This window comes from Neofelis nebulosa, chromosome 14 (genome assembly GCF_028018385.1).
Source record: "Neofelis nebulosa isolate mNeoNeb1 chromosome 14, mNeoNeb1.pri, whole genome shotgun sequence".
Classification (NCBI taxonomy): domain Eukaryota; kingdom Metazoa; phylum Chordata; class Mammalia; order Carnivora; family Felidae; genus Neofelis; species Neofelis nebulosa.
The window spans coordinates 17558408-17586260 of NC_080795.1; the positions used below are offsets into that span (position 1 = coordinate 17558408).

At 33.2% G+C, this 27853-nt stretch overlaps 1 protein-coding gene across 15 annotated transcripts in view; it reads left to right on the plus strand.

Annotated features, from left to right (window-relative positions):
- CSPP1 (centrosome and spindle pole associated protein 1) overlaps window positions 1–27853 on the plus strand; it is a 155645-nt gene that overhangs the window by 52060 nt on the left and 75732 nt on the right. For 10 of the 15 annotated variants that reach the window (XR_009253708.1, XR_009253709.1, XM_058699749.1 and 7 more), the window contains 9 exons: window positions 334–435; window positions 1360–1799; window positions 12148–12246; window positions 13407–13477; window positions 21736–21829; window positions 22861–22918; window positions 24614–24822; window positions 26953–27074; window positions 27437–27515. Coding sequence is in view for 13 of the 15 variants with exons in the window: in XM_058699749.1 (XP_058555732.1) it covers window positions 334–435; window positions 1360–1799; window positions 12148–12246; window positions 13407–13477; window positions 21736–21829; window positions 22861–22918; window positions 24614–24822; window positions 26953–27074; window positions 27437–27515 (1274 nt within the window). In the remaining 2 variants the exon portion in view is untranslated. The remainder of the gene's footprint in view (window positions 1–333; window positions 436–1359; window positions 1800–12147; window positions 12247–13406; window positions 13478–21735; window positions 21830–22860; window positions 22919–24613; window positions 24823–26952; window positions 27075–27436; window positions 27516–27853) is intronic. The other 5 variants (XM_058699752.1, XM_058699757.1, XM_058699761.1 and 2 more) reach the window with 3 other exon arrangements.

The window sequence follows — 27853 nt, forward strand, 5'->3', positions numbered from 1 at the left end:
TCCTTCTATTAATGACTTCCTGTGTTAACCTGGACCTAAGTGTGTAGTAATAGTAATGCATATTTTAATTTTTTTAAAATAGTAATGCATATTTTAATTTTTTAAAAAATAGTAATGCATATTTTAATGTGACAAGAAAGGATGTGGGGAATTGCATTGGTGGTCTCAGACCTTTTCCTGCCTCTCTTGTGCCTTGCAACTATTTCTATCCTTGAAATTATTAGCAGTGCTTGATTCTGGGTAATATCTTATGTTGTATGTGTTTGATTGGACATAAAGGTACTTTTTTCTGAAGTTGGAATTTTAACATTACCTTTTGGTTTTTATTTTAAGGAAAGATTGAAACTTGAACGCAACAAAGAATATAATCAGTTTCTCAGGGGTAAGGAAGAATCCACTGAAAAGTTCAGACAGGTAGAAAAGAGTAGTACTGAGGTAGGTTTTCCTTTTAAAGTAAATCTTTAACACCAAAGATTGAATATTTTGTACTTAATTGATAATATTTTAGTATGTTAAACATTTCACTTGGTTTTTATGTGAATATTTTAAAGAGTAAACCAAATTGAACTAAACTCAGGACAGTATTTAGTTTTATAAATGGTTTTATCATATGTTGAAGAACCTACCCTACTTTTTAACTTTATTGGGGAGGTATAATTTTAGAGATTGACTTTAAGTGATTTTTAGTTTTTAATTTTAAGTGATTTTTAGCACATTGACAATTTCTAGCTATATATATATTTTTCCACATTTAAAAATGGTTGATGTTACGGGCACCTTGGTGGCTCAGTCGGTTAAGCGTCCAACGGGCTCAGGTTATGATCTCGCGGTTTGTGGATTTGGGCCACACGTCGGGCTCTGTGCTGACAGCTCGGAGCCTGGAGCCTGCTTCGGATTCTGTGTCTCGCTCCCTCTCTGCCCCTCCCCTGCTCATGCTGTCTCTCTCTGTCTCAAAAATAAATAAAACATTAAAAAAAAATGGTTGATGTTTTTGGGGCCCCAAAATTGAGCACTTTCTATATTCTTTGTGTTAAGAATTTAATTTGAAATAATTGGAAGCAATTTTACCTGCCAAAGTATGCTTTAATATTTCCTGGGATAGGAATTTGCATTTAGTTTATCCTCTCTTTTTATACCCACTTACTTATATCACTGTTGATGGTTTATTTGATATTTATTATGTTTTGAAGGATAGCATTTCCATGAAGGTTTTTTTTTTTTTTTTTATAAAGATATTTCTTTGGGTGATTAAGCCTTGGAGTTGAGATTGTAAGTAGACTCAGCGTCATTTGAGGGTTTAATTACCTTTTAAAAAATAGAATTGTATTAAGATCTGTTTCTTGTTTTCTATTTGACCAGGACAAGAATCAAAGAAATAAAAAACCTATTAGTCAGGTTAAGACTGATTTACCTTCACAAATACAAACATCTTGTGAAAATTCAGAGGGTCCTAGGAGAAATGTCTTAACTCCTTCGGAGGCATATGAAGAGCTTCTAAACCAAAGAAGACTAGAGGAGAACAGATACCGACAACTAGATGATGAAATTGAATTAAGGAATAGAAGAATCATTAAAAAAACTAATGAAGAAGTGGGCATTTCCGATAAAAAACATCAAAGGTTTGCCAGCAAGGCTGACATTCCAGAGAGAAGATTTAGCAAGTTTAATGAGGATCGTGTTTTTGATAGACACTATTATAGACCAGATCAAGATCCTGAAGTAAGTGAAGAAATGGACGAGAGGTTTAGATATGAAAGTGATTTTGATAGAAGACTTTTGAGAGTGTATACAAATGACAGGTATTTACAACTTTATTTTTATTTTCTTTGTTTAATATTAATGTTATTTTTTATCATTATGCTAGGGAGAAGGAGTTTCATTTGATTTACATATTTGATTAATTATAAGATGCTGTCAATTTTAGGTTATACCATTCTTTTTTATGTGCCACTGAAGGAACAAATACAATTCCTGAAACGGCAAGAAAGGGACCCTGTAATAAAGCTGTGACACTGAAAGGCTACAACCTTTATGTAAAATTAGATGGGAAATAAACTTTTTCACAGAAGGGGACAGAAAGGAATCTTCCATGTCTCAACCTTGGCACTGAACAGAGGGTGTACAAAAAAAAAACTTGCCTGAGATTTTGAACTGTAAGCCAGTACTAATTGAGGTTTGCAGTCTGAATTCATGTTGCTTCTATTGTCTGAAAAACCTTGAGGCAAGAATTCAGTGTGGTCTCAGATTCATAATGCCCCTGGGTGACTGACAGGAGAAGAACTCTTCTTTGCCATAACTTGACTTAAAACCAGGTTGATGGCAATCCCAGATTCACATGTTAAAATGTGGATAAAAAGGACATTTTAAAATAGATGAAATACAGCTTATTCCTTTAATTTTCCTATGCTCCCAAGTACTTCTATCAGTATATTTCATTGTTTGTAAGTCACTTATTAAACATTTACTTAAGTAAAATGATACCAGGTTTTTACTATCAGATTTTCAGGTGCTTTTCAGTTTTTTTGATGATTGTTTTTGGGACACTATTTGTAATTTCTTAACTGCTACACTGGGGTTTTATTTTATTAAGTCATTTACCTTAATACTTACAATTTGCTATATTTAAAGGAACTTTTGATTTGGAGATAGAAATATGGCAGGGTTCCATATTTGTCAGTGACTTGTTAACTTACAAGTGTTAAATCTAAATTTTCACGAGTTTATGAGACCTGTTTCATTAGTCCAAATAGATTACTTTTTAAATATTTTAAAAAATTTCTGAGATCTATTGCTGTACATTTAGTATTCTAAATATTAGTTTATCCTAACTAAATGTTAATATTCTAAATATTAACAGAACCTTTACAGTTTGTTGTCTTCTACTTCTTATTCTGTAGCTGTTATGGCCTGCTCACCCAGTCTTTTTAATTAATATTCACCCTGATTTAAGTGATATTAACGAAAGATTAGAATTTTGCAGTGCTACTTGTCATTATCTCTGATTTGAATTGTTTGTGCTTCAGAAAATACTCCAAATCCTATAATGTTTTATATTTAAAAATGTTTATAACTGAAGGTAGTCAGAGGCTGCCTAAACTAAAAGAGTTCTCAAATAGGGAAGTGCAGGTAATCTTGGACTCTTGGTTCTGCCTTCTTTGTACATGAGAACATTTTTTTTCCTTATGGTGTCTGTTTATCTTTAAAGTATCATGTAATGCTATCTTTTGAGTTTGGAATTGCAAGAAACTTATGATGATTGCTTTTAAAAAATATTTTGATGTATTTTTTTGTAATTATATCCTGTGATAATTTTAAACTTGAACAAATTAATTTCAGCCTAATTTTTTGAGAACTAGCTTATTTTCTTATGTATCCTATAAATGAAGTGAACTCTTTCTATATAACCTTTCCAGGTAGCATTTTAAGAATAGATTAAACATGAGGATCAGTGAGTATAATTCCTGGTGTACATTTTAAAATGTTTAAAAGTATTTCTTCAAATTTAAATCATTATTATATGTTACTGCACTTTGTTAATGCATAAACTTACATCTCCAGATGTAGGTTTTTCACATATGTCTCTAAGACATTTGAAGTTAAAATTTAGTTTCTGTATTTCAGATTTGTAGATTCCTTAATTCCCACAAAAAGTTTATATCATTCAATAGTTTTTATTTAGCAGGCAGAGTGGTTGGTAGGAAAAATGACTCTATTTATTAGTGAAGTTTTTTGAGACTAAAGAAATGTGTAACTACATGTGGCTTCTTGCTCTAACCATTTATTCTTTTTTAAAAAAAATTATTAAGTATTTTTGATATGCAGTTGATTTCACATGCACACATAGGGCTTCATCAGTTTTACACATTATGCAGTGCTCACCACAATGTGTGTAGTTACTGTCTGTCACCATACAACATTATTACAATATTGTTGACTATATTCCCTGTGCTGTAGTTTTCATTGCTGTGATTTATTTAATTCATAACTACCAAGTTTGTGTCTCTTAATCCCTGTCACCTATTCAGCTCTTTCCCTGTGTGCCCCCACCCTCTGGCAATAAGATTATTGTGTTTATGAGTCTTTTTCTGTTTTTTGTTATTAGTTCATTCGTTTTGTGTTTTAGATTCCACATATGAGTAAAAGCATATGGTATTTTTCTTTTTCTAACTTATTTCACTTAGCATAATACTCTCTAGGTCCATTCATGTTGCAGACAGCAAGAGCTCATTCTTTTTTATGCTGGCATTCCATTCTATATATATACACCATATGTTCTTTATCCATTCATCTATGGATGGACATTTGGGTTGTTTTCATAACCTGGCTATTGTAAATAATGTTGCAATAAACATTGGCATGCAGGTATGTTTTCAAATTAGTGTTTTCATTTTCTTTGGTTAAATACCCAGTAGTGGAGTTACTGGATCATATGGTGTATCTATTTATGATTTTTGGGCAATCTCCATACTGTTTTCCATAGTGGCTGCACCAGTTTATAGTTCCACCAACATTGCATGAGGGTTCCCTTTTCTCCAAATCCTCATTAGCACTTATGATTTCTTGTCTTTTTGATACTAGCCATTCTCATTGATATGAGGCGATATCTTATTGTGGTTTTCATTTGCATTTCCCTGATGGCTAGTGATGTTGAGCATCTTTTTGTGTGTCTTTTGGCCATTTGTATGTCTCTTTGGAAAAATGACTACTCAGATCCTCTGCTTGTTTTCTAATTGGATTATTTGCTTTTTGGTTTGAGTTGTATGAGTTCTTTATATGTTCTGGAAATTAACCCCTTAACGGATGAATCATTTGAAGATATCTCCAGTAGGTTGCTTTTTGTTTTGTTGACAGTTTCCTTTTTGTACAAAAACATTTTATTTTGGTGTAGTCCTGATAGTTCACTTTTGCTTTTGTTTCCGTTGCCTCAGGAGACATATCCATAAATATGTTGTTAAGGTTGATGTCCAAGAGACTGTTATCTGTATTTTCTTTTAGAAGCTTTATGGTTTCAGGTGTCATGTTTAGGTCTTCAATCCATTTTTAGTTCATTTTTGTGTATGGTATAAGAAAGTGGTTCAGTTTTTTTGTTTTTTGGGGTTTTTTTTTGTTTTTTTTTTGTTTTTTTTTACATGTAGCTATTCAGTTTTCCCAGCACCCTTTTGTTGAAGAAACTGTCTTTTCCCCATTGTAGATTCTTGTAATTGACTGTATAAGTGTCGGTATTTTCCGGGGTCTGTATTCAGTTCCATTGATCTATATGTCTGTGTTTATGCCAGTGCCCTATAGTTTTGATTATTATAGCTTTGTAGTACTATTTTGAAATTTGGATTGTGATGCTTCTACCTTTGTTCTTTTTTCTCAAGATTGCTTCAGCTATTAAGGGTATTTTGTAGTTCAGTACAAATTTTAGGATTATTTGTTTCTTCTGTGAAAAATGCTGTTGGTATTTTGATAGGGATTGCATTGAATCTGTAGATTGCTGTAGGCAGTAGGGACATTTTTAATAATATTTTGCCAGTCCATGAACATAGAATATCTTTCCATTTGTTTGTGTCATCTTCATTTTCTGTCATCAGAGTCTTATAAATTTCATGCATAGGCTTTTCACCTCCTTGGTTAAATTTATTCCTAGGTTTTTTGTTTGTTGGTTGGTTGGTTGGTTGGTTGGTTGCAAATGTAAGTGGGATGAATTTTTTTTTCTTTCTGCATCTTCATTGATTAGTGTATAGAAGTGCAGCAGTTTCTGTATATTAATTTTCTATCCTGCAACATTACCAAATTCATTCTTTTAATGTTATTTATTTTGAGACAGAGATTGAGAGCAAGCAGGGGAAGGGCAGAGAGAGAGGGAGAGAGACAATCCCAAGCAGGCTCTGCACTGTCATTGTAGAGCCTGACACAGGGCTTGATCCCACTGACCATGAGATCATGACCTGAGTTGAAATTAAGAGTTGGATGCTTAACCCGACTGAGCCATCCAGGTACCCCACTGAATTCATTTATTAATTCTAATAGTTTTTTGGTGGTCTTTTGGACTTACTGTATATAGTATCATGTTATTTGCAAAGAGTGGAAGTTTTACTGCTTCCTTGCTTTCTGTTGCTTGTCTGATTGCTGTGACTTGTACTTCCAGTATAGTGTTGAATAAAAGTGGTGAGAGTGGGTATTCTTGTCTTCTTCTTGATTTTAGTTAGAGAAAAGACTCTGAGTTTTTCACCATTGATGTTAAGCATGTGTTTTCCATATATAGGTTTTATTATGAGGTATGTTCTGTCTGAATCCATTTTGTTAAGAGTTTTTCTCATAAATGATGTTGTATTTTGTCTCATGCTTTTTCTGCATCTGTTGAGTGTTCATATAGTTTTTATCCTTCATTTTTATTAGTTTGCATGTATTTAACCATCCTTACATCCCCAGAATAAATCCCAGTTGATCGGGTGAATGATTCTTTTAATGTATTTTTGAATTTGGCTTGCTCATATTTTGTTGACAATTTTTGCATGTGTGTTCATCAGGGATTTTGACCTGTAGGTTTGTGGACTTTTTTTTTTTTTTTTTTAATATACTGTCTTTGTCAGATTTTGGTATCAGGGTAATCCTGGTCTTGTATAAAGAATTTGGAACTTTTCCTTCCTTTCCTATTTTTTGGAATAGTTTGGGAAGAATAGGTATTAACTCTTCTTCATATATTTGGTAGAATTCACCTGGGAAGCCATCTTGTCCTAGACTTTTGTTTGTTGCAAGATTTTTGATTGTAGTTCAGTTTTGTTACTAGTAATCAGTCTGATCAGATTTTCTGTGTCTTCCTCATGGAGTTTTGGAAGATTGTATGATTCTGGGAATTTAGCCATTTATTCTAGGTTATCCAATTTGTTGGCATATAATTTTTCATATTCTCTTATAATCCTTTGTATGTTTGTGGTGTCAGTTGTTACTTTCTTTGATTTCTGAGTTTAAGTCCTTTCTCTTTTTTTCTTGATTAGTCTGGCTAACGGTTTGTCAGTTTTGTTTTCAGAGAACCCGCCTGTGTTTATTGGTCTTTAGTCTCCATTTCATTTATTTTCTCTCTGATCTTTGTTTATTTTTTTCTTCCTGTTGACTTTGGGTTTTATTTGTTATTTTTCTAGTTCCTTTAGGCATAAGGTTAGGTTGTTTGAGTTTTTTTTTTCTTGTTCCTTGAGGTAGGCCTATATTACTATGAATGCTCTAAGAATTGCTTTCACTATGTCCCAAAGATTAGACTCTATTGTGCTTCCTTTTTCATATTTCTCCATGTGTTTTGGATTTCCTCTGATTTCTTCATTGACCCATTGATTGTTTAGGAGAATGTTGTTTAGCCTCCACATTTTCTATATTTTTTGTCCCCTCCTGCACCCCCAACTTGTAATTGGTTTCTACTTTCATACTCCTGTGACTGGAAAAGATGCTTGATAGGATTTCAGTCTTAAATTTGATCTGACTTGTTTTGTGACACAACATGTGATCTGTCCTGTGGAATTTTTCATGTGCACTTGAAAAGGATGTGTATTATGCTGTGTTTGGATGGAATGTTCCTTATATATCTGTTAAATACATCTGGTATAATGTGTTATTCAAAGCCACTGTTTACTTCTGGATTTTCTGTCTGGATGGTATCCATTGATTTAAAGGGGGTGTTAAAGTCCTCTACTATTACTGTCAGTTTCTCTCTTTATGTTTGTAAATATTTGGTTTATGTACCTAGGTGCTTCTATATTGGGTGCATAGATATTTACAATTGTTATCTCTTCTCCATGAATTGACTCCTTTATCATTGTGTAATACCTTTTTTATTTTTTGTCTAAGCATTTATTCATAATATATTGTAATCTTAACCAGAAGTTCTTGACAAAAAATAATTATAACTGATTGTGAGAAGTACAAAATTAATTTTCCTTCATTTTCCTAAGTTTCTCTTATTCTTTTTTCTTATAAAATTTAGCATGTATAAATTCTAGTTTTGATTTTTAACAATTTTTGAGTTTTATATTTTTGGTCTCAGTTTTTTTCTGATTAGCCCATAAATGTTTTCATGTGCCATAATGTCTTTATTAATGAACTATTTTGTCCATTTTATGGGAAAGCTAAAGCCCAGGAATGATTTTACACTCTTGAAGTCAAGATTAATCACTGGCAGTGGTTTTAAATAATTAACAAGGTAGTTAACATTTTCTTTAACACTTGTATTATGTGTGTGTGTGTGTGTGTGTGTGTGTGTGTTATTTATTTATGAATATTTACAATTTAACTAAAATAATGTTTTAGGAGTTTTTATAAGTTGAATGTAATGGTATGTTTCCTAATACTTTGAAATTTATAGACCACTTTTAAATGTGATCCTCCTAGTCTTTGTTATTTATTAACTTGATCTGTAGAAGTTACTGTATTACTTTACTATGTTTACTTTATAACCAATGTTAGCGAGTAGAAGAAACTTTGAGCTTTAAAAAATGCTTTTTAAAGAAGTTTTTATGTGATTAATGCAGTTAGCACTTCCATTCTATTTAACTCTTGATATTTGATAGTTTGTAATCTTAATAGTCATTTAATAAATTTCTGAAATAACATGCCATCTGAAATTAGAATCTGTGTATTATCCACATGGATGAGTACATGCTTACTTAGTGTGGGACATTGTAAGAAATGTGCCTGCTTAATATGTAAGATATAAATGAGGAGAAATGGCTAATTAGAACTTGAGTTATTTGATATAACTTTTTAAAAATATATAGTAATTAATTTTCATTTATCTTTGAAAGGGCTATTTTAATACTATTATTTTCTCCATTTTAAAGATGGGCTTGATATTAGAAAATCATTTATTAAAGTAAATATAAAAATTGTGAAACAACTGAAAACATAGGGAAAAAGTGTGATCCACAGTTAATAGCTCAGTATTTTTAACATCTAGGAGAGTACCCCCAATAACAGAATTCATTCACATTAGAGAAGTTCGTGATATGAAAACAAGATGATGTAACTATTTTGTGAATTAGATGAGTTAAAAAAATTTTTTTTAAGTTTATTTTTGAGAGAGAGAGAGAGAGAGAGAGAGAGAGAGAGAGAGCGCAAGCGAGCACAAGCAGGGAAGGGGCAGAGAGAGAGGGAGACACAGAATCTGAAGCAGGCTCCAGACTCTGAGCTGTCAGCACAGAGCCTGACGCTGGACTGGAACTCAGGAACCGTGAGATCTAATCTGAGCCAAAGTTGGACGCTTAACCAACTGAGCCACCCAGACACCCCTAGATGAGTTTTTTAAAAGTAAGGTGAAAAATGATTCTTCCTTTCTGTGAGCCATAGGAATCTATGACCAAGAGATGGTAAATATTTTGTTTTTATGAATTTATAATTTGACTTCACAGCTTGTTGGGTTCCCTTCTAGTTTTTTTTTGTTTTTAAAATCTTATATTAGTAAATTTAAAAAATATTTATGGAATCACTATCTGTAAATAGTTTTTCATTGGTTTAACAAAGTAAGCATAATCCTATTATGAGTCATTTCATACAATTAAATAGGATGCCTTAAGATTTTATTTTATCCTTTTTGGTGAAATGTGTATCTCTGCTTTTATTGGGCCTCTTAAACATTTCTCTAGTCTTGATTTTATTGTAATTGTCAGCAACAGGAGGGGACTTTTATAGTTTTGATAGTGAAATTTTCTTCTTTAGTGAAAGGGTATACCTTAAAGCTGTCTTCCTTATAGGCAGTTCATTGGGAAGTCTTTGTGATTTTACTGTAGAATTTAGCATAGACCTTGACTTTATACATAAATAAAATGATTAATTTGGAAGGAACTTTGAATATGGCCTTTTGTGTTTATGGTGCTTACTTTATTAAGATAGCTCTGTATATTGAAAAAATTGTAAAACATGTTTTAGTATAGTTGCTTTGGATATAGCGTACTTTGGTTATAGCTACATAAAGATAGGTTAGAATTGCAAGTCCAAATGTCTTTAGAGAACTTACCTAAAAATGCAGGAAGCCACAGTTCTTAGATAAATTTTAGAAAGATTTTTGTATATCTAAATAGTCTTTAATTCTGGTTAATTCTGGTTTAATCACAAAGTATGTTTCTAAAAATTTATAACTTTAAATTTCTCTATATTTGAAAACTTTCATTTGTTCAGGCAGTACTTTACCACATCACATTTATTTTTGTCGAGTAATGGGAGACCACCTCCAGGTTTGGTGATTCAGCAGGAGGACTCACAAGACTTTGTATCTATAGTTATATTCATGGGTATGGCTTATTACAGTGAAGGGATACACAATAAAATCAGCAGAGGAAGAAGGGGCATGGACAAAGTCTGAAGGTAAGCAGGTGCAAGTTTCCAGGAGTTCTCTCCTAGTGGACTCACACCGGACATACTTAATTCCTCCAGTATTGAATTGTGACAGCGTGAGTGAAACGTTGTCTACCAGGAAAGGCCATTAGAGACGCAGCGCCCGTGTTTTTATTGTGGGCTGGTCACACAGGCACCCTTTTTCGAGGATGTAGGAAAATTCTGAACTTCTGAAGGAAAGCAGATGTTCAGCATAAACTATATGGTTTGTATAAACAGTATATGCACAGTGAGCCACTTTTCTCCATCCGGGGAATGGTGGGACCCCTCCCAAAATATGTGTTCCAGGTGCCAGCCAAGGACCACCCTTCCAAATAGGCATTTCTGATAACTCTTTTCTGCTCCTGCATATTTAATATAGACTAGTATAACTAATTCTGGTTGCTTGGCATTATAAATTACAAATTAGTTTGAGTTTATATTTACCAATTCTTTAAGTGGTAGCAATAGGGAATGACGAAAGTGATATGTCAGTTTAAAACAGAGTTTTGAGCACATAGGTGTAGCTATAAAACCAGCTGTATTTTGATAAATTGAAACAGTGTGAAATTCCTTTTTGAAGTGGCTTTTGGAGGTTTCTGTTATTTTAGATATGGATTAAAAAATGGAAGCTATTTATGTAACATGCCAGGTTCTATATTATGAAGGTTATAATCCTCAGTAGCCTTTTCTCCTAGATAATATTGATAGTCGTCTGTGTGATGGGAACAAATGAAGAACAACTTCTATGCTGGCTCTGAGAATGAGAAGTCCTTTTCTTCTAAAAACTGCCATTTTTCTTAATGTGAAAATGAAATTCACCGAAAATATTGAATAATACTTTAACAGCCCTGTTTCTTTCTAATAGTCCTTTTGAGAGACAATATAGCTTGTTAACAGCAGTGAAAAGAAATATGACTTGTGAAATGCCGATTTTCATGGATGCTGATAAGTGTTGGTGTGAAAAGTCATGTTGATTTCTCTGGTATGAGGAATTAAGCTAAAGAAATCAATGTTTGCCAAGTGGAAAAAAAAAAGATTAATTGAAAAAATGTTAAAATTGTTTTCTGGAAAGGATTTTTAAGAAGAAAACAAACATTCTGATACATTTTTTTGTTGTCCAAGACCTTGTGAGTAAAGTGAACTAATAAGTTTTTATGCGTATATCAGCCTGTCTGTTTATAATTTTTTCCATTCTCCTTTTGCTAATATTTATTCTTTCATGTGATTTACAATGTTATCAAATGTTGTGGCTTGCTACATTTGATTTTAATTGGTAAGACAGTTGCTATAAAAAAGGTTTTTATATGCAGTGAAATAATTTCCAAGAATCTGAATTTTGTTTCTTTCAGCAAAAAGAGATCTGATTGTGAAATGTGTCTGTAATCCTCATGAGGGCAAGGGCCACATTCATATACCCAGTGCCTAGAATAAATGAATAAATAGTACTTGCATGTAGCAGGTCCTCAGTAAATATTCTTTGAATTAAATGAATGATAAAAAAGTCTTAGTATATACAATAGTTTGAAATTAAAATTTTCTAGAAGTTATATTCAAATAATTTATAATAACCTCTTTTTTTTAAAGACTATTGAATCTAATCTCTTAGTAGTTTCTTATTAACCAGCAAATCATACTTGAATTAAATCTCATTCATGTTAATTTTCAAATGTGTTTACAGTAAAACTTCATTATAACACTTTGTTCCCTTTAACATCTCCAACATCAAATGTAAAATCACCAAAGAGATATATGAGAAGGCCCACTGTATGTGGAGCAAGCTCTATAAGCTAATGTGTTTTTAAGGATGTACGGGAACAGACAAGGGAATGTGCCTCCTAAGGAGTATGGTGGTGATGTCACAGAGCATTCAAACATACGCATTTCATCTGCTGGAAATAAAAGGTATAGTATGTAATATGAATTCTGCTCTTCAGTCATTACACTGTGAAACTGCAGCTGCTAAAACTGGCGTACTGAATAAGTAGGAAGGTATAGTATGTTAACAGATTCCTTATTAATAAGAAAAGAATTAAAGGGAAAAAAGGAGGGTGGGAGAATTGTGTTAAATGAAAATTTATAGTACTTTACAGCGTTATTTTGAATTGCAAGTTTGGATTATAAGTGTGCCAACGTATTCCAAATAAGTCCCTGTAATTATAAGGTATTTAAATTTGGTTGAAATAATGAAAGGACAAATAAGCATATAGTTTAATGGACTAAAAATCAATTTATAATATCTTGGAGTTATGGGAGTGATGTAACTTAACTGGGAATAAATTGAAAATGTTTGTACAATGTGAGTTTTCCTTTCAAAAAAATTTCTTTTTGATTTTCAGCTTATTGAGTAGATAACTTTTATGCTTACTTTGTAAAATTAGTGCTCATAATCTGTCATGTCAAAAAGAATGGAAATATATGTATTTTATATTCATGTTCTCTTTCTGTTTATAGTTTAATTTTGGTGGCTTTCTTATACCATACATAAGGATAAACAGTTCTGAATCCATAGTGCATAATGGAGATAATAATGTCATTATGTCACGAAAGGTGTCTATTTTCTCTGAAGAAAGTAATATATTGAAGTGCTTGAGATAAGATAATTTGCTATTTGGGTCTGATTAGGCTTTCTTTGAGGAAATTGTCTCTCCTCCCCCCTCCCCCATTTCTGTATTTCAAGGAAGGAGTTTTTAAGGGATGATCTTCTTTTTCTAGTGTGCATATAGGTATCACTTTTCACTTCTTTTTTTAGGATTTATTTGTATTTATATTCATTTTTTTTTTATTGGGCTAACTGTTCTTATATAAAAGGATTTTATTGGGAATCTATAGAACCAATAATACAGACTGAAGAAAAAGGTTATATATTTATAGAGGCTGAATATACATATCAAGGTCTCACTGTAGAAAGAGATAAAATGCTATGATTTTACCCTGACTTTAAAAATATGTAACTATTGTAGTGTCCATAGTACTTTCAAAGTCCAATAACTCATACCTATAATTTACTGTAAATTTTTGTTGCCTGAAAATCATTTGAGTTCTAATTCTTGTTTTTGTTTTAGTGCTCGAGATAATAAACCATCTAAATCCACTAACCAAGACATCTGTAGTCCTTTTGCGGGGATGCTCTTTGGTATGTACAAAACTTCATTAATTAAACTTTTGCATACTGTTCTTATAAAAGGTCTTTAGTGAGAACTCAGTGATATCATTAATACTAGTTATTAGTAATATAAAATATTTATCTAGTGCTTACTTTATATACTTTATACTTTAGACCCTCTGCTAAACATTTAGTGTATATTGTATAGGTCTGTATAATTTTATTTTTTATTTTTTATTTATTTTCTTAAATGTTTATTTTTGAGAGATATAGAGAGATAGAGCACGAGCTGGGGAGGGGCAACCCCCGAGGGGCTGTCAGCACAGAGCTAGACTCGGGGCCAGAACCCACGAAGTGTGAGATCATGACCTGAGCCGAAGTCGGACACTTAACTGACTGAGCCACCCAGGTGCCCCTAATTTTATTTAATTTTAATTTTAATTTTAATTAAAAAAAATTTTTTTTGAGAGAGAGGGCTCAGGTGATTGAGGAGCAGAGAGAGAGAATCCCACAAGGGGGAGGGAGGGGGAGAGAGAGGGAGAGAGAAGTGGGGATCACCTGAAGTGAGGCTTCTGTTTACCCAAAGTGAGGCTTGAGCTCATCAAAGCGGGGCTTGTGCTCACCTGAAGTGGGGCTCAAGCTTACCTGATGTGGGACTCGAGTTCACGAATTGAGATCATGACCTGAGCCGAAGTCAGATGCTTAATGACTGAACCACCCAGTCTGTATATAATTTTAAAGTGGAATAACTTTTATTTATTGATGAACTTTACATAGATGATGCATGAAATATTAATTTCAGTAACCTTGTTGTAGTGTGACTGTTTATTATTCTGTTTTGTATGTGATAGCTTTTTTTTCATTCTTCTTTTTAGCTAGCACAGAATTGCCTTACATTTTAAGTTTAGTTTCCCTGAACTAAACCTTTTTATTCTTTGATATACATCTTTCCTATGTTCTTTCCATGTGGTTTTTGAAGTGTTTTGTTCAAATCATCATAATCCAAATTTTCTATTTATCAGAAATGAAGGTCGTTGCTTAATATAAGTATGTTGATTTGCTACTTGTCATAATTTCAGAAACTGTGTGAAGAGTACCTTACTTATTTCCTATGTGTAACTTTAAAATAGAAAAGTGGTCTGATTTCTGTGTAAAAACTATTAGAAAAAATTACCTGAAATTTGGTTTCAGTGGAAGCATGTGAGGAAATTAGATAACACTTTTGATTCATTTAACCCAAAAGCAGTCAGTAATTTAAATCTTGGTTTAGAGATATTTAATTGCATGATATTCTCAGATCTTTATTTCCTTGAGATGGTTATGGTGAGAAAATATGGCGTAGCAACTAGAGTTTTATTCTAATGTCTTTAATTGAGAATTTACCAGTGTAACCTATCAGTAAGTAAGATAAAGTCTTCATTCTTATGGTGTATTTTGTTAAACATGGTAAAAATTGGAGAAATGGCTTTCTTTGTTGAGAGCTCACTGACAAATAATTTTATCAATAAATGGATTACTCTACTCTAAAGTTTTAATGTTGAATGTCATGAATTTATCATTACTGCAGTCCAGGAATTATGGATGAATATTTGGTGAGATAATAGACTCTAATGCTTGGAACAAACCGTTGAAGTGATTTAATCCAGTGATTTATCTAATGATTGTTTTTTTTCCCCCAGCCTATATTTGTATGGACCCATAAAGAACTCTAGAGGCAGCACAATCTGATTGTTATAAAATTCTCATTTCAATTGAATTGAAATTTGTCTTCCTATAGTTTTGCTCCAAGAACTTATGCTTTATTTAAAAAATTAAGACTGTGTCTAATGAGAGCAAAAACAACAATATATTATGTGGTTTATAAAAGAATCATTGATTTTTTTAGAAGTATGCATTTGAATTTTCAAATATTTGGGGATTTTCCTTTTATATTTTTATTACTGACTGTTTAATTCCCTTATGGTCTGAAAAAACAGTTTGTATAACTTCAATTTCAAATTGAATTTAAAATACTTTTTAATGGCCCAGAATATAGTCTATCTTGGTGAGTGTTTAATGTGTAGTTGGAAGAATGTGCATTGTATGGTTGTTGAGTGTAGTGGTTTATAAATGCCAAGTAGGTCAATTGGTTGGTAGTAATGTTCATGTCTTGTGCATACTTAATGATTTTTTAGTTTTTCTTCTACCACTTGTTTAAATCAAGTTTTAAATTCTCTGACTACCTTGTTCTTAATGTGGAACCTGGAGTACTGGAGGGATTTTCTTAGTGTGCCTGCATCTTTGTCAGTTTTCAGGACCTGTTTGACTCTAACAGAGTGATTGCTTTTGCTTTTTCTTTGGTGCAAGGCTGATTCTGTGTGTCTCATTCTCAGAAATAAGTCTCAGTGTTCATGATGCTTCCCAGAGTGGTAGCCAAACCCTCATTTATGTCTGTGGAGCTTGTTGTGTGAGAATTTCGTGCCCTTCCCCTAACAGTAACAGGACTTTTCTTTTTGTAAGTTCAGAACTGGGTCCAAGCAGGTTTTCTGCTCTTTCACCAGTAGATTCTGGCCATTGCTTTATAATGAAAGAAGGATCTGGAAAGAATGGTCTCTTTCATATGTCTCCTGTTGCCCCATCTCCAGTCTCATAAGCTTCTGGTGAAGGTAGAGAAGTGAGTGAGATTCCCCTTGTGTCTGGGTAGATTCCAGAGAATCTATATCGTTATTCTAGCCTGCTCAAAGCCTTTAAGAAGTCATTAACATTTCAGCATTTTTCTTCCTACCTGCTTTTAAGGTAACTGCCTACTTCTTCATACTCTGGGAAAGGTAAAAAATGTGGATTATCCCATCTCTTTGGATTGGTTTTTATGCCCTTTTGAAATCACTTTACCTGGGTGCTTATAACCTCAGCTCTCTGACAGGTTTTTTAAAAGTTACAGTTTTATAGATGATTGAGCTTTTTCACCATTGTAGGATTTGAGTAGTGTTCTCTTGTAGCTTTCTGCTAAATAGAAGAACTCCTCAGTTTTTGTTTTTTGTTTAAAACAGCTTCTTGGGGCGCCTGGGTTTCTCAGTCGGTTAGGAGTCTGACTTCACTTCAGGTCATGATCTCACAGTTCGTGAGTTCGAGCCCTCCATAGGAATCCTGCAACGGGGTCTGTGCTGACAGCTCAGAGTGGAGCCTGCTTCAGATTCTGTGTCTCCCTCTTTCTCTGCCCTTCCCTCGCTCTTGCTTTGTCTCTCTCTTTCTCAAAAATAAATGAACATTAAAAAAATTTAAAACAGCTTCTCATTTCTTCCTCATTATGTTCCTTTATATATATTTATATATATATATATATATATATATATATATAAATATATATATTTAAAGTTCCATTAAATCCAGTTAATTTTTTTTTTAAGGGAGTTCCATGCCCAATGTGGGGCTTAAACTCACGACCCCTGAGAGATCGAGAGTTGCATGCTCTACTGCCTGAGCCAGCCAGGCACCCCTATGTTCCCATTTTTATTTAAATGCTTGGGCATAGTTACAGTAGCTAATTTAATGTCTTTATTTGTTTCATCATCTGTTGTGTTTTTTTTTTTCTATTGACTAACTTTTCTAATAATTATTGGTCACTGTATTAGTTTTCTGTGCTGCATCACAGATTAGCACAGGTTTGGGGCTCAAAACATCCCACGTTATCTCATCTTGTCTGTGGATCAGGAGTTTAGCTTCTCTGCTCAGGTCTCATAAGGGTCAGGTCTCATAGAGTCAGCCAGGCTCTATTTTCCATCTGAATCTTGACTGGGGAAGAATCTACTTCTAAGCCCATTCACATTGCTGGTGGAATTCATTTACTGGTGGTTGTATTACTAAGGGCCTCTTACTGGATGTTAGCTGGAGACCACCCACAATTTTTACAGGCCATCTGTTGTTTCTTGCCATGTGTGCTACCTTACCATGGCTGCTCACTTTATTATGCCAACAAGGAGAATATCTAAACTCAGGGAGGGATTTTACCTGATTATATCTGGCCCACCCAAGATAATCTCCCTTTTAAGTAATTCAGACTTGAATTTTGATCCAGAATTGGTACCTAAATCATATTAGCAAACTCCTTTCTGTTGGCTGGAAGCATGTTACAGGTTCTGTTTATACTCATGGGGAGAGTTTATACAGGGAGTCAGCACCAGAAGGCAGGTAGCATAGCATCTACCTTAGAATTTTGCCTACTACAGTCACATTTTTATGATATTTAAGAACCAGTCTTTTTGAGATTTTACTTTAAGCTTAGCTAGGGAAATCTTAGGGTAGCTTTCTTCCTAGGGACAATCCAGCCTTGTTACTACAGAATAACCTTTCTTGGGGGCATCTTCTTTGAACACTATAAGGGATACTGAGAACTGCACTATAGCTGGCTGGAATTTGAATTTGTCTCTACTTTGAGGATGTTGGAGAATTTTTCAGTTTGTGTCTTCCATAGTTTTCTGTCCAGCCTAATGGGATTTTATCCTGTGCATTCATAGACTAGTCTACAGTAACGTCTGAAGGGACCCCTCCACAGATTTCTAAAGCTCTTTTTATGCTTCTTTTTGGATGTTTGGCGTAAACTTCTAGACATTTTAGCCTTCTTGATCTTGATCTTTACGTGATTTGCTTAGTTTCCTGGCTTTGTTTGGATTCTCCCTCCCTGTACCTATGCTCTGTAAATTACATTCAGGCAGAAATGGCAGTGCTTAAAGTGCTCACCTCATTAGTTTTCTTTCTCTCAGGTAGTACAGTCCTTGGCTACCTGTTGTCCAGTGTCTGAAAAACAGTTATGGTAAAACCTTGGATTGTGAGTAATTTGTTCTGCAAGTATTCTGTAAGACGAGCATACATTTCTAGTAAGTTTTAACTTGATAAATAAGTGATGTCTTGCAATATGAGTAGTATGTGATGCCAAATGTCACATGATTACAACTGAGCCAGTGGTTCTTGAAATTTGCTTTAATATACAAGTGCTTTGGATCACAAGCATGTATCACAAGCACAGAACGAATTATGCTCACAAACCAAGGTTTTACTATATTTCATATTTTGCCTAGTTTTGTTATTTTCTTTTATGGTGGAAAGTTAAGTTCTGTGTTTATTACTCCATCATGGTCAGAAGTAGAATGGATAGATCTACTTTAATATAAAAGATTATTATTAACCTTAGTGTTATTTGTCTTACTCCTATGGGAACTTCACAATTGCTGACATCTGTGTTTAATGGGCATACTTAGATGCTGTATGTTCACTGATGGTTGGGAAACTAATAATTAAGGTAGTAGAGAAATTTCTGGCTCAATTGCATTTTTGCTATCCTGTGATTTGTGTGGTGTTTCAGATGATGCATGTCTAGATTAAGAGGTTATTTTGTGTCACTAACATATGCAATAATAACGTTGATGAAAGAAATTTAAGATGACACAAATGGAAAGATATTCCATGCTCATGGGTTAGAAGAATTAATATTATTAAAATGTCTGTGCTACCCACCATAGTCTACAGATTCAGTGCAATTCCAGCAGAATACCAATAGAAGTTTTTACAAAACCAGAAAAAATAATACTAAAATTTGTTTTGAATGACACAAAAGACAGTGAATAGCCAGAGTAATTTTGAGAAAGGAAAACAATACTGGAGGTATCACAATTCCAAATTTCAAGATAGTATCACAGGGCTACAGTCAGTAACCAAAACAGTATGGTACTGACACAAAAATAGATACATAGATCAATGGAACTGAATAGGGAGCCCAGAAATAAACCCACACTTACATAGTTAATAAATCTATGACAACGGAGGAAAGAACATACAATGGGGAAAAGATAGCCTCTTTAATAAATGGTGCTAGGAAAACTGAACATCTACATGTAATAGAATGAAACTGGGCCACTTTATTACATCGTACACAAAAATAAACTCAAAATGGGTTAAAGACTTAAATGTGAGACCAGAAACTAAAAAAAAAGTCCTAGAAGAGAACACAGGTAGTAATTTCTCTGACATCAGCTGTAGCAACATCTTTGCAGAAATGTCTCCTAAGGCAAGGGAAACAAAAGCAAAAATAACCTTTTGGAACTACACTAAACTAAACTAAACTAAACTAAACTAAAATTCCTTCCACAGCAAAGGTAATCATCAACAAAATGAAAAGGCATCCTAGTGAACGGGAGAAGATATTTGCAAGTGATATATTTGATAAGGGGTTAATATCCAAAATATATAAAGAACTTATACAACTCAACACCAAAAAAAAAAAAAAAAAAAATCCAATTAAAAATGGGCAGCAAACCTGAATAGATATTTTTTCCAAAGAAGACCTACAGATGACCAACAGATACATGAAAAGATTCTCAGCATCACTAATCATCAGGGAAATGCAAATCAAAAACACAATGAGATATCACCTTCTACTTGTCAGAATGGTTAGAATAAAAAAAAAGGCAAATAACAAGTGGTGAGGATATCGAGAAAAAGGAATTCGTATATTATTGATGAGAATGCAAATTGAACAGCTACTGTGAAAAACAGTATGTAGGTTCCTCAAGAAATTAAAAATAGAAATGATCCAATAATTCTACTGGGTATTTACCCAAAGAAAATGAAAACACTAATTTAAAAAGATATATGTACCCCTATGTTTATTGCAGTATTATTTATAATAGCCAAGATATGGAAGCAACCTAAGTGTCCCCTCAATTGACAAATGAATAATGAAGAAGTGGTATATATAGACAATGTGAGTGTGTAATAACACAACCACGAAAAGGATGAGATTGTGTCATTTGCAACAACATGGTGGACCTAGATGTTATTACACTTAAGTGAAATCAGAGAAAGATGACTACTGTATGATTTCACTTGGATGTGGAATCTGAAAAACAAATTAATAAACAAATATGTGGAGTCAGACTTATAAATACAGAGAACAAAGTGATGGTTGCCAGAGGGGAACAGAGTGGGAGGATGGGCAAAATGGATGAAGGGGTGTGGAAGATACAGGCTTTCAGATATGGAATGAATAAGTCATGAGAATAAAAGGCACATCATAGGGAATGTAGTCAGTGATAACTATAATAACATTATATGATTACAGATGGTAGCTGCAGTAGTGGTGAACGTAGCATAATGTATAGACTTGTTGAATCAAGGTTGTACACCTGGAACCAATGTAGCATTGTGTGTCAACTATAGCCTTAAAAAAAAAAAAAAATCACCTCTAAGTCCAAAAAATTAAATGCAGTAATAATGATCTTCTGTGGATATAAATGTTTGCACAACTTGATTTGCACACGATACCTGGGTGAGAGGTTTGTATTTTTTCCGTAGAACTGAGGTAGAATTTGAGCAGGGTACCAGTGTGATTAATGTTGTGTTTTAAGACAGTTAATCTTACATAAATATGCTGCATTTATTGGAGCAGAGGGAGGGGAATGGAGAAACTAATTAGGAGGTTATTGCTGCAGTCTAGGTGAAATGTAGATAGGTTGGATCCAAGGTTAATTGTGGTGAGAATAGAAAGAGGATCTGAATATGAAGTGAATAAGAGAATGAGCAATCAAAGTTATAGCAGGTTTTGAGGTTCAATGATCAGGCCATTAACAGAAAACAAAGAAGGGCAATTGCTTTTGAAGTGTTCATTTTGGACATACTTGTTAAATTTAAGGGGCTTGTGGGAGTTATTAGTGGCAATTATTATCTCAATTATTAGAAAAATGGGGATGGAGATTATTAGAGTATTCTCTTATTTAAGGTTTTTGAGGTATAGAGGTTTAGGAAAGAGTAATGTATCTTGTGATTGACATATAGTAGATATTCATAAATTGTGAAATTAATTGAAGAGGTAATGATACACGATTTTACCTTTTATATTTTCTGCACATGCAGTACTCTTTGATATAATTAAAAATTATATTTATATTATTTAAAATTCAAGTTTCTAGTTGCAGATGTTGCTTAAGAGTTAAGACCAGTTTGTGAGATGCTCTGACAACGCAGACTCTCTCTTTCTGCCCCTCTCCTGCTTGCGTGCATGCGCCTTCTCTCTCTCACTCTCTAAATAAGTAAATAAATCATCTTAAAAAAAGAGGGCCAATTCCCCCCCCCCCTTTTTTTTTAAGTTTATTTATTTATTTTGAGAGCGAGCACAAGTGTGAGCGGGGGAGGGGCAGAAAGAGAGGGGGAGAGAGAATCTCTGTCAGTCTCAATGTGAGCTGAAACACAAGTTGGATTCTTAACCAACTGAGCCACTCAGATACCACTAGACAATTTTTTTTCTTACCACTTTCTAGGAGGTGAAGATCGAGAACTTATTCAAAGAAGGAAAGAGAAATACAGACTAGAACTACTAGAACAAATGGCCGAACAACAGAAGAACAAGAGACGGTAATGAAAGGTTTGCATTTAAAAAAGATGTTTTAAATTTAAAATGCATTTGTGTAAAATGACATGGCGATAAACAATTACATAGTAAAATAATGGAATATTTTTCCTAAGATGATTATGTATCTGTAAATCACTTCCATTTCAGCCTCTGCAATGTACATCAATCTGCCAGGGTGGTAGAACAAATACTATGAGAGTGTTCATTTACTGTGTCATATAGGTAGCAAATGAGACGATGTGTATATCCTATAGTAGGTGTTGTAGATACCTTTATTAATTTCTTCAATTTTTGATTTTGGGTAGCATTTAGTGTAATCTACATGCCCACTATATTATCTCATATGTAGTAACAAATATGAAATGGAAGTATTTTGTCTTATATAATGTGAAATGATTAGCATACCCATAAATGCAATATAAAAATAATCATGATAAATTGATAGATATTTATATTGTATACAAGTCCTAGTGTTTGCAGTCTTTCTTGTAGAAATACCTGTGAAATACTAATTATAGTTTACAAGTAGGATTAGATATCTTGGTTCTGGAGAATTTTGAGACCTACCATCTTTTAGTTTTGCCTTTTTCCCTCTATCTTAGAGAAAGCCAATATCTCCTGTCTTACATTAATAATTTTTTAGCATCAGTTTCTTAAAAACTCTTATTAGAAACTTACTAGAAAGTATGGTATTAATTTTTAAATTTTTACCCTTCCTTTTGCCAACAAAATATACATGTATCCTAAATGTCTTTGTTTCATGAAGTGAAGATTTTGTTTTACTTCTGTACTTTATTCTGTGTGAATTGCTGAGGCTTCTAAGTACTTGAGGCACTTACTGTAAGTCAGTTTACAGGTGAATTTGCACCAAATCAAAAATTGAGTTTTCAGAATTATTTAAGGCTTTATTATCAGTAAATAGAATTATTTGTACTTGAAGATGTTATTGCATGGACTTTGTGCTAAAATTTGCCTCAGTAATGATTTTGATTATGTTTAACTGTTTAATATATAGAATTTTAATTTTGTTCAGAGAAAAAGATATGGAACTCAGGGTTGCAGCTTCTGGAGCACGAGACCCTGAGAAATCGGTAAGGGTTCCTGGAATCTTTCAATGTTTATTACTCTTTGATTTAAATAAGCCTCAAAGGTGGTGGCAGGTGGAGATAGAAGATATTGGAGGAAATGTAAGCGTAGACCAATTTGAATAGTAATAAATTCAGTTCTCATAAAATTTAAGTTCTAACTCTTGTTTATTTCTCTAAGATAATTTTTCCTTTTTCATATGTGCATCATTTTTTTAGTTTGTTTTTAAATTAGTTCTTTCTACTTGGTTCAAATGCACTATTGCAGGAAAAGTTATCTCATTTCAATCTACAATAGACGTTAATATTTTTCTTGAGTTTTTCTTGTATAGGAATGATTTCCAAAGAAACTGAAACCTTTGATTCTAGTGTTTAAGCATTTTAGTAATTTTTATTTAATGTAGGACTAGAGAGATAATAATCTTGTTTTTGCTTTAATTTTGCAATTCTCATTAAATGGAATGAATTACATCATTGCAGTTAAGTGGGGAGGAGGTAATATTTTATTGCTCTTCTCAAATTGTGCTTTTTCTGTAGCGGGATCTGTAGAATATATTTGCTAACACAAGTTTTTGTCTACCTTTGATGACTAAGAAACTTTAATTTCATTAAAAAGTTCATTCCTGCAAAGAATACAGCAACTTAAAATTATTCAAATATGGGCAGCTTTTGATACACTTTTACTTGTGCTGAGTATATATCCTGTAGGTTGCCCATTTAAAGAAGTGTAATACTGGACCAGTATCACTCCCAGGGTGCTTGACTGCTCATAGAATAAAACTTTTAGATTAATCTGAGAAATGATTCCTGAGGAATTAAACCAACTTGGGGAAAAAAAGGATAATTCCAAAGCTAAATACATTTTCTTCTATTAATGGATACCTTGGAAATAATTTATATAATCAAAAACTTTCTTTTAATATCTTGAACTTTTTAATGTAATATAGTATGTTATTAAACATTTGATTTATAGTTACATTAGTATTTGATGGACATTCCTATTTATATTTAAATGAAACAACCTTTAGAATGTCAAGTGGCTTTATGAGGGTAAATAAACACATTAGACATAATAGACCAATACTTTTAGGTTTACTTTTGATGTCAAATCTTAGAAGAGGATACATAAATGATGTTCTGAAGTGGGGGTTAGCAAACTATAGCCTTGGCCAAATCTAGTTGCTTCCTAGTTTTGTAAATAAAGTTGTATTGTATGGCTGCACACCCTCACTCATTGTTTTACATTTTATTTTGGGCTACTTTAGCATTTGAAGAAACCACATGCCCCGCAAAGCCTGATCAACTTACTCTCTGGCTCTTTACAGAAAACCTTGGCTAATCATTCTAGAGAACACTTAATGTCAGAAATGTCCATTGGATAGAGAAACAGCACAATGTTGTATAATAAGAATTTTACATTCAGCATTAATATATGCCTCTAATCTTTGCTTGATTATTTATTAATGGTGAGACATCAGGTGATTCATGTACTTCCATGTGGGGGCTTCAATTTCAAATGGGAGCTTCAGTTACCCCATTTATAAAATAAGGATTGGATCTTCAAGGCCTTTTATTGCTGTAAAATTCTTTTATTCTGTGACAGTCTGATATAGAGGGTCTTTTGAGGTCCCTTCCACCTTTAAATTTCTACCTTTAAATTTATGATTTTATGTAACAAACAGACTTTTTTCTTTATTTTAGCCTGATAGACTAAAGCAGTTTAGTGTGGCACCAAGACACTTTGAAGAGAAGATACCACCTGAAAGACCCAGAGTAGCTTTCCAGACACCTCTCCCTCCCTTACCTGCCCCATCTGCCCCACCCATCCCATCAGTTCACTCCATCCCATCTCAAAATGAAGACTTGCACAATGGACCCAGCTGCACCCTTGGTGAAATGGTGCCTCCCAGGTGCTTGTTTAAAATGTTTTGTGTTTGGGAATTAGGTAAGGTATCCTTATATTTCATGTTGAGAAGGATTTGCTGAAGTGAATACAGTTATCCTTCAGAGATTTTTGTACAAATAACAGCTTTCTGTCAAAGAATTTCTCTTGAAATTTGTTTGCATTGTTGGTCTTTTATTATAAAACAAGGGAAATCCTTACAACATTCTTTTATTGTTTAAAGATGCTTAGTATTTTTAGAATGAGTAACTACATTTGGTATTTAGCTTTAGGTTACATTTTAGAATATCTTTTTTAAAAACTTTTAACATACAAAAGCTATATATTTTCTTAAATTTTGTAATTTCCACTTGGCAAACAGTGAATACTTCTTTCAGTTTAAGCAAAACAAAGTTTCTAATGTGACTTTTTTGTATTTATATTACTTTATTTCAGCTTGTGTTTCCTTCAACTCTTTCTCTGTGATTGCTTACAGGCTATGCAAATCAAATTCCTGAAATAAAAGGTGTTGAGGTTATAAAACCTGTAACTTAGGTATTAGGATAAGGATTTGATTTTTATAGGTAAAAAGCATTAAGCCATACTAAGGCTATACATAAAGAAAATTGTCTTGTTAACATTGAAATTTTCTGGGCTGTGCTTTCTTTCCTTAATAGGAGTTGAGCTTATTTTTTGCTTACTATTAATGTCTTAGAGAAGTGTGTTTAATCAGGTGTTTTTCTTTTTTTACATTGATGTTTTTCTGTGCTGTACTTTCCTCCGGTAGGACTTGGTCTTACCTTTGTTTAGTACTAACAAATTGTAGCGTGATGTGTATTCTGTTTATCGGGTCCTTTGTTTCTTTCATCTAATGGCTTCTTGACTCAAAAGACTAGGTGGGAGTGAAATGACAGAGCATGGTATGATGGTCTTAGCATTGGCTTAGGGATTAAAATGGTTAGCTCCACTGTCTGGATTTTGGGAAAACCACACCTTTATTAAACTTTAGTTTTCTCATTTGTAAAAGTGAAATAGTAGTTAGTTTTTCTTACCTATAGTTACAGGGTTGTTGTAAGGATCAAATTTTATATAAATCTCTATACAAATTTAAGATTTAATGATGTTGACAGTTTCCTTTCATAGCAGTTTCTTAACTACTTTGTTGACGTATCTATGCAGTGAGGATAATAAGGTTAGACACACTGAGTGACCAGTAAGTTGTGAAAAATATTCATGACTGGAGAGAACTTTAATGACTTCTTAGCTCTTCAGAATTATTTTCAAGTATACAACAAGGGATAACCTGTTAAGATACACTCAAAAGTAAAACATTCTAGGATGCCCCTTTTTCCCTTTCTGGTCATCTAAATGAATTTGCCTTTTCCAATTTGCCTTTTCCAGTATTGGAAAATATTGCCTTGGTGGAAATAGATATTTGCTAATCAGCAATGAAGTGCTGAGGTAGAGGTTTTTAAAACATTTTAACTTCATGAAATAGAAAACATTATGCCAAGACTTTACTGTTGATATATAAGTTGTTTTTGTTTACATTATGGTTGACTTCCTTTGAAAGAACAATTAAGTTATTTTACAATTAGAAAAATACACCTTTTACCTGCCAGTCAAATGGAACCATTTATAATCCTGTTTTATACCTCTTTGCTTTTTCTTCCTGCACTGTCCTCTGTGTTACTCCAGCAACATGGCTGAAGCATTCTCTTTTCTAGAAAGCCTTACTTATTCTTTCCTCCTTACCCCTATCTGATTTAAATATCCCTGCTCCATGTTCCTACAGCACCTCATGTCTATTTGTATTGTTTCACTTCCATGGTGTGCTTTAATTGTCTGTTTATTTTTGTGTTATTCCTGAGGGACAGGGACCATATTTGTTCAATACTTGCATATACTGACTAATTAGATGTTAATTGATTATTATTCAAAGTTTTTGTCATATAAGTATTGCGCCTTAGATTCTGAAATTTGGTAGTGTATTTTTTGCTTTTTGAATCCTTATTTTTGATGAGATTAAAGCAAGATGGTGGCTTTTCTAAAGCAGCAGTTACATTTTCAATAACATTTTTGCAAAAGAATTATGCCTTGATTTAAAAAACATTGCAGTGAAATATGAGAAAATGTTTCCAATTTTCTTTTGATACAGGATTGCACCTCTGCCTCCTCCTCCCCTGCTACCACCTTTGGCTGCTAATTATCGGACTCCTTATGATGATGCGTACTATTTTTATGGGGCCAGGAATACTTTGGATCCCAGTCTTGCTTATTGTAAGTTATCTATAGGGTAAACATGTTTTCCTAGTGGTTCAGTCAGGAAAATTATTTTTTTTTGTAAGCAAAAATAAATAAGTTGGAAAAGCACAGCTTTACTTAATTCAAATATTACATGTTTATTGACTTAAAAATGTCCTATTTTAAAACTCAACTATATCGCTTAGTTATTTCTTTTTTGTTTAGCTTTAAGAAATAACTATTTTGTGGTTTCTTGCAATGCTCTTTGCTCACTCCTAACTGAGAAGGAAATACGGAATTTTTTCCTTAGGTGACATTTTTAGTATGTGACTTTTTCTTTATGGATAAAGTGTTAATACACGGGTTCTCTGAAATAAATGTGTTTGTTTTCTTTTAAGATGGTCCGGGAATGATGGGAGGACAGCCTGCAGCTTATGTTAGTGCTCCTGTCACCCAACAGCCAGCACAGCCTATTATGTAAGTTGTTAAAATAATTTCTTTCAAAATTAATTTGTCTTCCATAGAACCTGTATTAATCATTTTTTCTCTTCAGAACAGATGTAACTTTAACTGTCAATTATTGTGTAACCCGTACGTTCAAAGTATTGCTTTTAGTCTGTGTTCATGGAAAGTACATTTAAAAAATAAAGAGTAATCTCACTTTCATGTTAGAAAAGTCATTCATACATATTATTGATAAATAAAAATATAAATAGGCATATGCGAAAATTGAAATCACCTAAATCCCACTCATCTAGTGATAGATGTATCTAAATAAGCATTCAGGAAGTCCTTTTATGTACTTGTATAAACAT